Below are 12812 nucleotides of genomic sequence, written 5' to 3' on the forward strand. Positions count from 1 at the left end.
ACGGATCCCTGCAGTTCCCCTCCCTGGCCACTTGGAGCCACCTCCAGGAACCTCCTGCCCTCAAGAGCATCCCCGAGATCAGAGCTTCCCCTCCCTTGCCCAGGGGTGCCCAGGGAGTGGTGCCCTTTTGGCATCCAGTTGCCAGGTCCCAGGAGAGCGGCTGAGGTGGGCACTTGAAGGAGGACTCAGGCAGTGGCTTTTTATCAACTGGCGTGGACGTGTTTCAATATTTTGACAATTGATCTGTGCAACCCTGCCCAATGTCGCCCTGACCATGTTCCCCAATACCCCTTCCACCGCAGCTACCATCTTTCTGGGTGACAGATGGGCTGGGCTGGGAAGGGGCCTGCTTGGTGGGACTCACATTGTTTCGTGGCGCGTTGGGCTGCACGGGGTCCTCGGCGGCCAGGGCGATGCTGCTCATGGCGATGACCATAAGGATGCACATATCGAAGTAGCGCAGATTTAGGATGTAATGGCACAGGCGGCGAAGGCTGTTGGGGCAGGCAGAGGTCCACTCAGACCACAGGCTCTCAGACTTTTTCCTTGTACAATCCTCACATACCACCCATGACCAACCTCCAAGGTCCCCACTCAACAAACCATCAAGCTCTTACAACTGGGGGTCCTCTTGAGGTCCTGGAACCCCAAGAATTCAGGGGAACCTCAGCTAAGGAGGACATTCACAGCCTTGTTTATAGGCCCCTATCACTCTTAAATGGAGCCCTGGTGGTGCAGTGGCTAAGAGCGCAGGCTGCCAACCAGAAGGTCAGCAGTTGGAATCTACCAGCTGCTCCCTGGAAACCCTATGGGGCAGGTCTACTCTGTCCTACAGAGTACTTATGAGTTGGAATCGACTCGACAGCAACGGGTTTGGTTTTTGGCATCACTCCTAAACAAACCTCACACAACATCTTGAGTCCCAGGTTGAGTCCTAAGTTCTGTAGGATATGAAAAGGTACAAAGTGTATAAAGTGTCCTGTATGCAAAACTCTGGGTGACGTAGTTTTTTGTTTTTTTAAATAGCTGTGTGACCTTGGGCAAGTTACTTACCCCTTCTGTGCCTCAATGCCCTTATCTGTGAAAAGCCATAGTAGTAAATCTTACCTGACAGGGGTGTGAGGATTAAAAGAGTTAATACTGTATATGTGTGGCATGTAGTCCCAAACAAAATAAAACCAAACAAAAACCCATTGCTGTGGAATGGATTCCGACTCATAGCAACTCTATAGGACAGCATAGAACTGCCCCACAGGGTTTCCAAGGAGCAGCAGATGGTGGATTCAAACTGCTGGCCTTTTGGTTAGCAGCCAAATGCTTAACCACTGTGCCACTAGGGCCCCTGGTTTGAGGTAGGGGCTCAAAAAAGGTAGTTACTGAAATGATAAACTGCAGGCCTCATCAGAGCCTTTAATGCGCTAATGGGATGATACTTAGGTACTTAACCTCGGAAATGAAGTTAGTAATAATAAATACATTGTAAAGTTGTCCTAAGAGTTAAAATACACAAATGGCAGCAGGGCCAAGTGGTTAAGAAGAGGAATGCTGGAGGCAGACTTCCTGGACTCAAACTCCAGCTCTCCCACTGGCTTTCTGTGCTATCTTGGGAGGATAACTTCACCTCTCTGGGCCTCAGTTTCATCATCTGTCAAATGGAGATAAGGATAGTACCAAGCCTGTAGGGTTATTATGGGATTTTTTAATTTGTAAAGTACTTAGCACCGTACCTGGCACAGAGTAAGTGCCAGGTAAGTGTTTCCTTAATAAAATAAGTACGCCAACTAACAAAAAGCAAACGCACAGGGCACGTCTCCAAGAGGCAGGTTATAGAAAACAGTCTGCCCCCGGCTTATTTGACATGATTTTTCTTTGCTGAGAAGGATTTTGAGGGACCAGGGCTTAAAGACGAAGCCCTGGTGGCACAGTGGTTAAGAGCTCGGCTGCTAACCAGAAGCTCAGTAGTTCAAATCCACCAGCCGCTCCATGGAAACCCAGTGGGGTGGCTCTACTCTGTCCTGTAGCGTCGCTATACGTTGGAATCGACTAGACAGCAATGTGTTTAGTTTTAGGGCTTGAAAAATACCCGTTGTAAAACCCAACTCTAAGACAACCTCGATAAAAAAAAAAAAGACAACCTCGATACATGTGGTAAATTCTCCCCTAAATAATCCCTCCTGCTCGAGGAAGCCCACCACAGAGGGCCAGGGAGCTCAGAGACCATCTGCCCAGAGTGCAAACTCCTCAGAGTTGCAGAAGCAGAGCCCAGGGCCCAGGGTCACCATGTTTGGTTGTGCTGGTTGTACACTGCACAAGGCTGCCATTTCTAAAGGGGGCCTCTCACATCACAGACAGCATAGATCTAGATATTTGTGACAGTGCTTTTTTGCTGATGGCAGGAAGAGGTCTTGTCCAACGAAATTAGTACATTACGATAATTTGCCATTTGATGAGATTTGAGAAAGGCGTCTTTGTCTAATTCTTTCACAGGTCCCCTGTAAACTAATAGTGGTCTTGGTGGCAACACTCCCTCGTTGCCCTCTGCCTGGCCTGCAGGCTGGCCTGACTTCCCCACCCCAGCAAGAGCCCTGGCCTCTGTCCTAGCCACAGGCCATACTCACGGGTTGGTCGTGGACAGGATAAACATGGAGCTGTAGGGGGGCATGGGCTTAGGGCCATCTTCCCCGGGGTCGTCTTCCTCCTCCTCCTTCTTCTCTTCCTCCTTTTTTGGCAGTGGGTCTGGGTTGGCGTTTTTGTTCACTGTTGGGACAAGAACCGACACAGGGCCCCCTCCATGACCTCCCACAAGCCTCTGGGCTCCTTTCTGCTCTCCAGAGCAGGCAATAATCAGCAGATACTTAAATAGTGCCTACTGTGTGCTAGGTATCATATTGCCATTTGATCCTCCCGTGACCCTCTGAGGTTGGTACATTTATTATTTCCATGTCACAGATGAGGAAACTGAGGCACAGAGAGAAGTGACTTTCTCAAGGTCTCAGAGCCAGGAAGTGGCAGAGCTGGGATATAATTTCAGGCAGCCTGGACCCAGAGTGCCTGTTCCTAACCGCTCTACAGCCTTGAGCCTGATGGGACTCTCAGGAATTTGTTAACACAGATTTGCTTCCATTTCATTTGGCTTTCAACTGTCACTTGGAGGCAGGCAGGGTGAGTTCCAAAAGCCCCACTTTACAGATGGGAATACTGAGTTCCTCCACAGTCAAGCTGCAGGGTTTCGCCCGATGAATCACCTCTTCCCTGACTGGAGCAAGGAGCCACCACCCTCCCAAGCATCAGTTCTGTAGCCCTGCCCAGCTACGTGTCCATAGGCAGCCAGGTCCCCCCTCTCGGAGCCTCAGTTTCTTCTTCTGTAAAATGGGCACGATGGTAAGATCTACCTTGTAGGACTGTGATGAGGATTTACTGAGTGAATCCATGGAAATTTCTTGCATAGAACTGACACTAGAGGAACTGAGCTACTGTTAACAACTTAGGAAATAATGTGCTCAGTGGGTTGTCTTCAGATTCCTCATAGCTTCTTTGATCCAGCTCTCACAAGGGCAAAAACTACCAATCCCTCATGAGCCTGGACCTGTGCTGGCCAATATGGTGGCTATGAGCTTCTGGGCACCTGAGGTGCAGTGTGTCTAAACTGAGACATGCTGTGAGTGTAAAAGATACACTAGATTTCAAAGACTGAGTGTGAAAAAAAAACATAAGACATCTCATCGATAATTTAAGAAATGTTGATTCCACGCAGAAATGATAACATTTTAGGTATAAATAAATAACATTTTGGGTTAAATAAAATATACCATTAAAATTCATTTCATCCCCCCCCTTTTTTTTTCCTTCTAATTCGCCTGTTTCTTTTTGCTCTTTTTTATGTGGCTACTAACCAAAAAACCAGTTGCTGTTCCAACTCATGGCAACCCCATGTATGTCAGAATAGAACTGTGCTCCATAGGGTTTCAATGGCTCTGACCTTTTGCAAGCAGATTGCCAGGCCTTTCTTCTGAGGTGCCTCTGGGTGTTTTTGAACCTCCAACCTTTTGGTTTGCAGCTGAGTGCTTATTATATGCCTACTAGAAAATTTAAAATTGTCCTGTGTTACATTTCTTTGGGATGGCGCTGGCCTAGTCACCTGATCCCTAAATTTCCATCTGAGCAATTCGTTGCTCCTCCAGCATGGGCTTCCTGACTTCCCGTGGGAATGAGGCTGCAGGAAGCATCTCCACCCCTCACTGAACATACTGTGTGCTGGCCACTGTACGTATGTTATCTAATTTAAGCCCCTGCCAGCCCTGTAGGATAGGAACTATATTTATTCCCATTTTATAGGGGAGAAAATTGAGGCCAGAGAGGTAGGGTCACCCACCGAGGTCCGCAGAGCAGCATTTTGGGGCTGGAGCTCAGGCAACCTGGCTCCAGAGATGCGGGGTCCCCACCCACCTGGCAATGTGCAACGGTGGGGGCATCTCACCTTGGACAACAGTGTGGTTGAGGGGGGCCGGGCAGGCAGAGGGGATGTCCACCGCGGTGTGGTCGGGCTTTCTGGCAGTCTTAGCTGAGTTGGTCTGGGTGCTGCTGGGGTTGGTGACGATAAGGCTGTTCTCGGGGGTCTTGGGGGGGCCGGGGTTGGACGGGTTCCCCGGGTTGTTGGGCATCCGGCGGCTGGCGGCGTTCTGGGGGTTGGTGGCCATGGTGGGCGGGGGTGGCACGGGCTCAGGGTCGGTGCTGTTACCCATCTTGGCTGGACTCTGGGGCAGGCCGGAGTGGCCAAGGCTGTCATGGGGATTGACGGACTCTGCGGTGGCCAGCTTGTTGTTCTTCATGTTGTCAATGTCCTCAGCCAGCGGCGGGTCTTGGCGGCCCAGGTCTTGCTGGATCGGCCGGGTGGTCGACAGGTTGGGGCCCGACACAGGGACCCCGGAGCCCTGGTTCTCTCTGAGGAAGGCAGACCAATGAAAAAGACCCAACAACTGAGTTAGGGTGACAGTGAGAACTTCTGGACCCTGCCTAGGAGCCCACCATTCAAGGGTACAGCCTGTATACCAAGGGGTCGAGTCCTGGCGCTTGCCAGGCTTGGCGTTGAGGGGACCAAGCAGTTCTTGTTTAGAGATCAAGACTTTTAACTGCCAATTCGCAGATTCCGGTAAATCCTCGTCATGTTATTTCTTTCAGGACCCCAAGGGTTTGCCAACGTGTAGGAGACATGAACCCAAGTTCCAGCTTGGGGCTTTTCCTGCCAGGAGGGATGTTTCCTGAGGACAAGGCTGCTCCCTCAGGGAAAAAAGGGGCAAATCAGAGGGGTAAAGAACTTTCTGCCAGAGCCTGTGTCCCCATAGCCCAGAGCCTCCTTTCTATGTTTGCCCCATTAGCTCCTGGACAGGGCTGGGCATACCGTGTTTTCAGGGGAGGCACAAACAGAGGCAGCAGCACCATCTCTTTAGGGCTGAAACTGCACCCTGGCTTGAAAAGCCTGTAGTGTGAATGGCTTCCTCCCAACATTCTAGTTGGGGCGGAGGGCAGGCAATAGGTATATGTAAACATAACACAAATAATAATAATGGAAATAATAACAGCAAACACTAACACAAAGTCCCAAGTGCTGTTCTAAGCACCTGACTCTTTAATCCTCAACCCTTAGAGGTACAATTACTAGCGCCATTTTACGGATGGGAAAACCAAAGCTCAGAGAGGTTAAGTCTCTTGCCCCAGGCCACACAGCTGGTAAATGAACAAGATAATTTCTCACAGGGCTGGAGGATGAGCAGGAGCAATGAGATGGCACTTTAAATACCCAGGGGAGGCCTTTTGTGTGTGTGTCTGGGGGTGACATAGAAAAGAGAGAGTAGAATGGTAGGAGGGAGCAGGCTTGGGAAGGTCAGAGGAAAAGCAGGCCAGGCAGAGGGAACAGCCAGTGCGAAGGCCCTGGAGTGGGACGAGCTGGTGGAGTTTGAGGAGCAGTGAAGAGGCTGGGGTTGCTGGAGTTGGAGAGTGAGGGAACAAGGGTATGTGGTAGGTAGGAGTTTGGTTCCCTGGTGACTTGAATAATCAGCACCATGCAGCCCGGGATGAGAGGCAAAGAGTCCAAGGTGCTCACTCAGTGCATTTGGTGGAGGGGAGAAAATGTCATCACTGAGCTTTTCTACCTCAGCGCCCCCTGGAATGTCAGCTCCATGAGTCTGTGTAATTCACGGCTATGGTTTCAGTGCCCAGAACAGGGCCAGGTGCACACTTATATCAAAGCAGAAATGCAAGCCCTCATTTTGCGGACAAGGACACCAAGGTCCCAAGAGAGGTCCCACATGCCCAGGCTACCCATCAACCCCTGCTCCCCAAGCCCTGTGCACCCCAGGCTCTGCCTCCTTTCATCTGCAGACTCACCCGCAGCTCACCAAAGGCCTTGGGAGAAGGGCTGGGTGCGGGTGGCTGGGGTCTGTCCTCAGCTGGCCCGGCTGTGCCCAGCCCTGCCAAGTCGGCTTTGCCCACTGTGCTGGCTCCGGGATGGCCTGGCTCCCAGCTAGCTCTTGGAGGACTTGGTCTGAGTTGTTCTGTTTCCTTTCTGACATCCCACCAGGGCCCTTGACCCTCGAATAAGGAGTCCGTCCCCCTCTAATCTCTGGGCCTAAGCCCTGGCAAAGACTATTTCCCCAAAACACCAGGACATCTGTTGTCTATCATCTCAACGGCTCCTCTTTCCCGAAGACTCTGCCGTCCTAAACATCTCCCTTGTTAAGGCTTTGGCTCTGCTTAAAGGAAACCCCCAATTCTCTTCTCCACGCCCCCCACTTCTTATAGTGCTGCTGTTAGGTGCCATCCAGTTGATCCCAGCACATAGTGACCCTATAGGGCAGAGTAGAACTGCCCCTAGGGTTTCCTAGGCTGCAATCTTTAAGGGTGGAGATCATTAGGTCTTTTCTCAAGTGGAGCTGCTGGTGGGATTGAACTGCCAACTTCTCAGTTAGCGGTCCAGCACTCAACCATGGCGCCACTGGGGCTCCTTTTCTTCTTGTAATAGTTCACAATTATTAAGCACTTACATGTCCCACTTTACACATCTGAGTTCAATTAACCCTCAAATAACCCTAAGAGGTGGGTAGTCTTTTGTTATTCCCCTTTTACAGAGAGGAAGGGCCTTGCCCAATGCCATTGCCCATACTGCTAAGCCCACCTGACTAGGCAGCTTCAGATTTCCCAGAATGCTTGGCATCCAGCTGGTGGGTGCTGGGAACCTTGGTGCTCACTGCTAACAGCCAACAGGGTGAGCCAGGCCCTATCCTAGTGCACCCCGTTCACTTCCTAACAACCTTATGAGGGCGAGCTCATCACTGCTCCCATTCTACAGATGAGGAAACTGGGGCCCAGAAAAAATGGCCACACTCAAAAATCGTTTGTCAGGCTGTAGCCTTCACACACTCAAGAAACCGGAAGCAAGCAAAAGACAACACCCAGGTTTCGAAAGCGCATTCAATGCCCAAGGGGTTAGATGCAATCTCGGGAACCACAGCCCCTGGCCAGCACAGGCCTGCTTCCCTGGGCCCAACCCAGCACCCAAGAGCCCCACAGAATCCACCTAACGCTTAAAAAAATAAAAACAAAAACAAATAAACCAGCCTAGCCTCCCCTGGAGGGTCTCCCATTGGCTAAACCGCTGGCACCAGCTTCCTCGTTTTATTTTTACATTTTAACTTGCAAGAGCCCACGATGTTTTTAGTAAGCAGATTTATTTTCAGACTGAAGTAGGTAAGTGGGGTGCTTCTATTAATACTTTCCAGAAGGAGAAACCAAGGCAGTTCAGTCTTGTCCCAGAGGTGGCACAGGGAGGGGGTAGGTCCTGACAAATCTCTTACTCCCCCTTATGTGGGTGGGTCATGGGCTTACACTTTGGAGGAAAGACCCACCTGGAATTGAGTCTCAGCCCTGCCATTTACTAGTTGTGTGATGCTGCATAGTTTGATTAACCTCTCTGAGCCTCAGCTCCTCACCTTTAAATTGGGGATCATTGTAGGACAACCTTCCCTATATCACGGACATTACAGTGAAGACCTGGCAGCCAGCCTGGGTAAAGCCCGCTCTACCACTGATTAGCTGGGTAACCACCTGTGAGTTTCTCATCCGTAACAGGGGGATGTAACCTCTTCGAGTCTCCCTGAGGAGGCGATGTGCTAATGAGCCCAGAGCCACAGAGAATTATTCCCAGGCCCTGAAACCTCATGAAAGGATTTGGATTTAGAAACTTGCTTGAGACCTGTGACCCCCTTCTGCCTTCCAGCTTCTTCTCCCTTTTGGAATGCAATGTCTATCCCATGCCTGTTCCACCATTGTATTTTGGAAGCAAATAACTTGTTTTCTAGTTTCTAGGTCCACAGAGGGAAAGTTGTTTTGCCCCAGGACAGACCACACCCAGAGTCTCACCCATATTTGATTTAGAAGGTGAGATTTGGGATTTCTGAGCTACTGCCGTAATGCGGTAAGACTTTTGAGGGTGTTGGGATGAGGTAAGTGTATTTTGCACGTGGGACATACATGTGTTTTGGGAGGGCCAGAAGGTGGACCATAGTGGGTTGAACGGTGGTCCCCCCCGCCCCCCAAAAATGTCCACCTGCAACCTGTGAATGTGACCTTATTTGGAACAAGGATCTCTGGAGATGTAATTAAGGATCTTGAAAGGCGACCATCCTGGTTTAGAGAAGGCTCTAAATTTAATGGCAAGTGTCTCCAGAAGAGACAGAAAAAACACACAGAGGAGATGACGACGTGAAGACGGAGCGAGAGACTGGAGTGGTGTGTCAACATGCCAAGGATTGCCGGCCTCTCAGGAAACGCACGCGGAGCCTTCACTTGGCGAGTGCCAGCTGTGAGGTGTGGATAAGTCAACTTCTAAGCCACGATTTCCCCAAGGACTGGCACAGGCCACGGACAGCTCCCTAATTCTCGCCACTTGCGGTGCTTTGTGAGAGGGAAGTCATGCATCTGATAAAGATCTGGCTGAGAATATGTTCTCATTGTTTTAAAAAAAAAAATTTTTTTTTTTTCCTAAGACAGAGAGAGGGCCATAAAAAGGCAGGCACCGTTACGTTCTAATTTCAAAGAGAACCTAAATCCCTGGGCCACCGCCTAGAAGCTGTACTAAATGATGTAGCAGCTGGGACCACGGTGAAACCCACAGGAGCATCATGTTAGAGGGACGCAGAGCAGTGGCCTCACACAGGGACCAGGAGCCCCTGGCTCAGATGGAAAACCTGCAAGTTTTTGTGGCGGTTTGCTTTGGCTTCCTCATAAGGTTTGTTTTCTCTGTTTGCTGGGGGAGTTTTAACAAGCTAAGCCTGCAGAGGCCTAATACCAGTCACCAGGAGGTTTCTTTTCTGAAGTGTCTCCAAGGAGAACTCGAAACAGGCAGAAAACTTTGAAGCTGGGCTTCTTCCCTCCCGGGCGTCTGGCATTATCTGCCTGGAAGAGACAGCTAGCTGCTTGCAAAATGCCTTCCCTGCACAGGAGCCCTTTCCCAGCTAATCACTTCAGACTCTTGCTGCCAAGAGCTGTGGACACCTTGCCTGGGGCTCAGCCCCGGAGATTCCGGGGATAATCTGGATTTTCTGGGGTGATACCAGCCACCACCATCGATTGCCTGCTTCCTGTCTGCTGGCAGGGCCCCAAGGACTTAAACGTATTCACTCATTTAATCTCCACAACCACCATGTGAGGTGGGTGTTATGATCAGTTCATTTTACAGATGAGCAAACTGAGGCCCAGAGAGGCAAAGTCATTTGCCCAATGTTACCCAGCTAGGAAGGGAATGAACTGAATGCTGATTAGTCCTAGAGTTTTTAAGCTATAGGGCTACTCGGTAAAAACAAAAAAAGGAGGGGGTGATGAACAACTTGGGGTACATGCAGTAGGGGTGCTGTGGAGGCTGGTTAAGGTCCGTTGGGGATGCTGTGAGAATCAGGGTGTTAAAGGATGTGGCAGTGTCCTCCTGCAGGATCAACCGTGAGGCTCAGAGGCCCAGCATCTCTCTTCTTGCTCCTTTTGGGGAGTGGGTTGTCATGGGAACAGGGGCAGTGGAAAGGGGATGTGAATAGCTGAGAACTCAATTCTGGGTGGAACAGGTCTTGGCGTAAGTTCCCCTGGCTCAGCCAGGCCTCGCAGGAGGCACTGCCTGGCTGCCTAGGAGCGAGGGACACTCTGTGATCCACACATGCTTAGTCTCTGGGACACAGGGAAAGTTTCTGCTCACTGGCCATCCTGGGCGCAGCCCTGGTGACGGAGGACCTGGGCTCAGCCACTATTTCTTTACTTCCAATAGGATGTGCTTCAGTTCCCTTCCCGCTGTGGGGAGCCAGTGAGGATTTCAGGGAAGGGGACATTTAAAGCTGGGGACAATGGAGATGAGGAGATGAAGGTGGAAATGGGGGGAAGACAAAGGGAACAAAAGGACAAAAATATATACAATAACAGAGTCCTAAACTTGTTGAGGAAACCCTGGTGGTATAGTGGTTAAGTGCTACGGCTGCTAACCAAAAGGTCAGCAGTTTGAATCCACCAGGCGCTCCTTGGAGACTCTATGGGGCAGTTCTACCCTGTCCTATAGGGTTGCCGTGAGTCGGAATCGACTTGACGACAGTGGGTCTGGTTTGGGTTTAAACTTGTTGAAACCCTTTGCCGTCTAGTTGATTCTGACTCATAGGGACCCTATGGTGTCCTGGAGGCTGAAAAGCCCAGAGTATGTCTGGGAAAAGGCCTAAGGAATAATCAAGAAGGAAAGATAAAGAAGGAAGATGCGAGGACCATGAGCCCCAGCTCTGTGGTCATACAGAACTGAAATGCTTTTTTATTATATTCTTGAATAAAGTTTCATCTTTGCTATTCTTATTGTTTAAGACCAGTTGAATGGGACGTCTTAGATTGTTCTCTAACAGTGCCTGAGTCTTCATGAAGTTTTATTTCCAAGGAACACTGGAACCATTTTAGCAAGCAAATGAATAACACCTCTCCCGCCTGGGAGTTGGCCACATTTATTAATAAGGGAAGCAGCAAGGCCCGGGGTCAGAACAGGGGCCACTGGCCAAGCATTGGGGTGGAGGCGGGAAGCTCTTCCTTTCTCTGAGGGAGGGGGTAGGGGGTGTGCAGGAGGACCTGGGATTGGGGTTTGGGAAAACGGGGTTCTCATCAAACTAATGCTAGTGCTTGGCTGCTCTTAGGGAATGCCCTCCCCTATTTGGAGCCTCAGTTTCTCCATTTGTGAAAAGGAGGCATTGGTGTGGACAATGGAAAGATCCTTTACCGTAGTAACAAAGTTATGGATCTAAAGTTGTTTTCTATGTCTATTGATGACAGCCATAATAATAACAACAATAATAATAAAAACCAGTTGCCATCCAGCTGGTGACCTGTATGTGTCAGAGTAGAACTGAGCTCCATAGGGTTTTCAATGGCTGATTTTTTGGACATGGATCAGCAGGCCTTTCTTCTGAGGTCCTTCTGGGTAGACTCGAATCTCCAACCTTCCAGCTAGCAGCTGAGTGTGGTAACTGTTTGCACCACCCAGGGACATAATAATAATAACTAACACTTACTGAGTACTTAATACTGTTGTTGCGTGCTGTCAAGCTGATTCTGACTCATAGCGACCCTGTGTGACAGAGCAGGGTTTTCTTGGCTGTAATCTTTACGGAAGCAGACTGCCCCAGCTCTCTCCTGTGGAGTGGCTGGTGGGTTTGAACTGCCAACTATTCCGTTGGTGTTACTACTAAAAATGTTGTTGCTGTCGAGTTGATTTCCAACTTGTGGCGACCCCATGTGTGCAGAGTAGAACTGCTCCATAGGGTTTTCAAGGGTGTGACCTTTCAGAAGCAGATTGCCAGGCAACTCTGGGTGGCTTTGAACCACCAATCTTTGGGTTAGTAGTCCAACGCTTAACCTTCTGCACCATCCGGGGACTCCTTCCTAGTGCTAAAAATAGTTAACATTTATTAAGTGTTTAATAATAATAATATTCATAGTAACAACAGCTAACACTTACTGAGCACTTATTATATGCCATACACTATTCAAAAAACTATATTATTAACTCACTTAAACCTTACACCAATGCTAGGAGGTGGTACTAGTTTTCTTTCCATTTTACAGATGAGGAAACTGAGGCACAGAGAGGTGAAGTGATGTGACGGGGCAGGAGTTTTACCTCTGGCTCCACAGTCCTCGCCCTTCACCGCCAGGCTGTGCTGATACTGTGACCTCCAACATTTATTGTTTCCTTTCAAAAACTCTCCCTGGCACATTGTCAGGGACAGTCATTTTATCCCCTTCAATTACAGTAATAGATATACTAATAGCAACAACAATAGCAATAATTATATTAGTGGAAATAACAATAACAATGGCAACAGTGACTAATATCCATCGGTGCTTACGCTTTACCTAAAATCCCTTCAGTGGCTTCCCCTTGCCCTAAGGGGACCCAAGGACCCACTGACCCATCACTGTCCCTTCAGCTTCTCTCTCCCTCACTGTCTCCTCACGCTCCATGTCCTGCAAACTGTCCTCCTTCTAGTCCTCCCCTGTGCCATTCTCTGTTTCACCTCAAACCCAAACCAAACCAAACCCACTGCCCTTGAGTTGATTCCAATGCACGGTGACCCTGTAGGACAGAGTAGAACTGCCTCATAGGGTTTCCAAGGCTGTAAATCTTTACAGAAGCAGACTGCCACGTCTCTCTCCCTCAGAGACGATGGTGGTTTTGAACCACCAATCTTTCGGTTAGCAGCTGAGGCCTTTAACCACTGTGCCACCCGGGCTCCATTGCACCTCAG

At 49.7% G+C, this 12812-nt stretch overlaps 1 protein-coding gene across 1 annotated transcript in view; it reads right to left on the reverse strand.

Annotated features, from left to right (window-relative positions):
* Positions 1 to 12812, reverse strand: part of CACNA1A (calcium voltage-gated channel subunit alpha1 A) — a 366456-nt gene that overhangs the window by 74473 nt on the left and 279171 nt on the right. Inside the window, exons 22-24 of the mRNA XM_049877067.1 lie at positions 4478 to 4941; positions 2619 to 2757; positions 365 to 494 (exon numbers count right to left, since the gene is read on the reverse strand). Coding sequence (XP_049733024.1) covers positions 365 to 494; positions 2619 to 2757; positions 4478 to 4941 — 733 coding nt within the window. The remainder of the gene's footprint in view (positions 1 to 364; positions 495 to 2618; positions 2758 to 4477; positions 4942 to 12812) is intronic.

This window comes from Elephas maximus, chromosome 3 (assembly GCF_024166365.1).
Source record: "Elephas maximus indicus isolate mEleMax1 chromosome 3, mEleMax1 primary haplotype, whole genome shotgun sequence".
NCBI lineage: Eukaryota > Metazoa > Chordata > Mammalia > Proboscidea > Elephantidae > Elephas > Elephas maximus.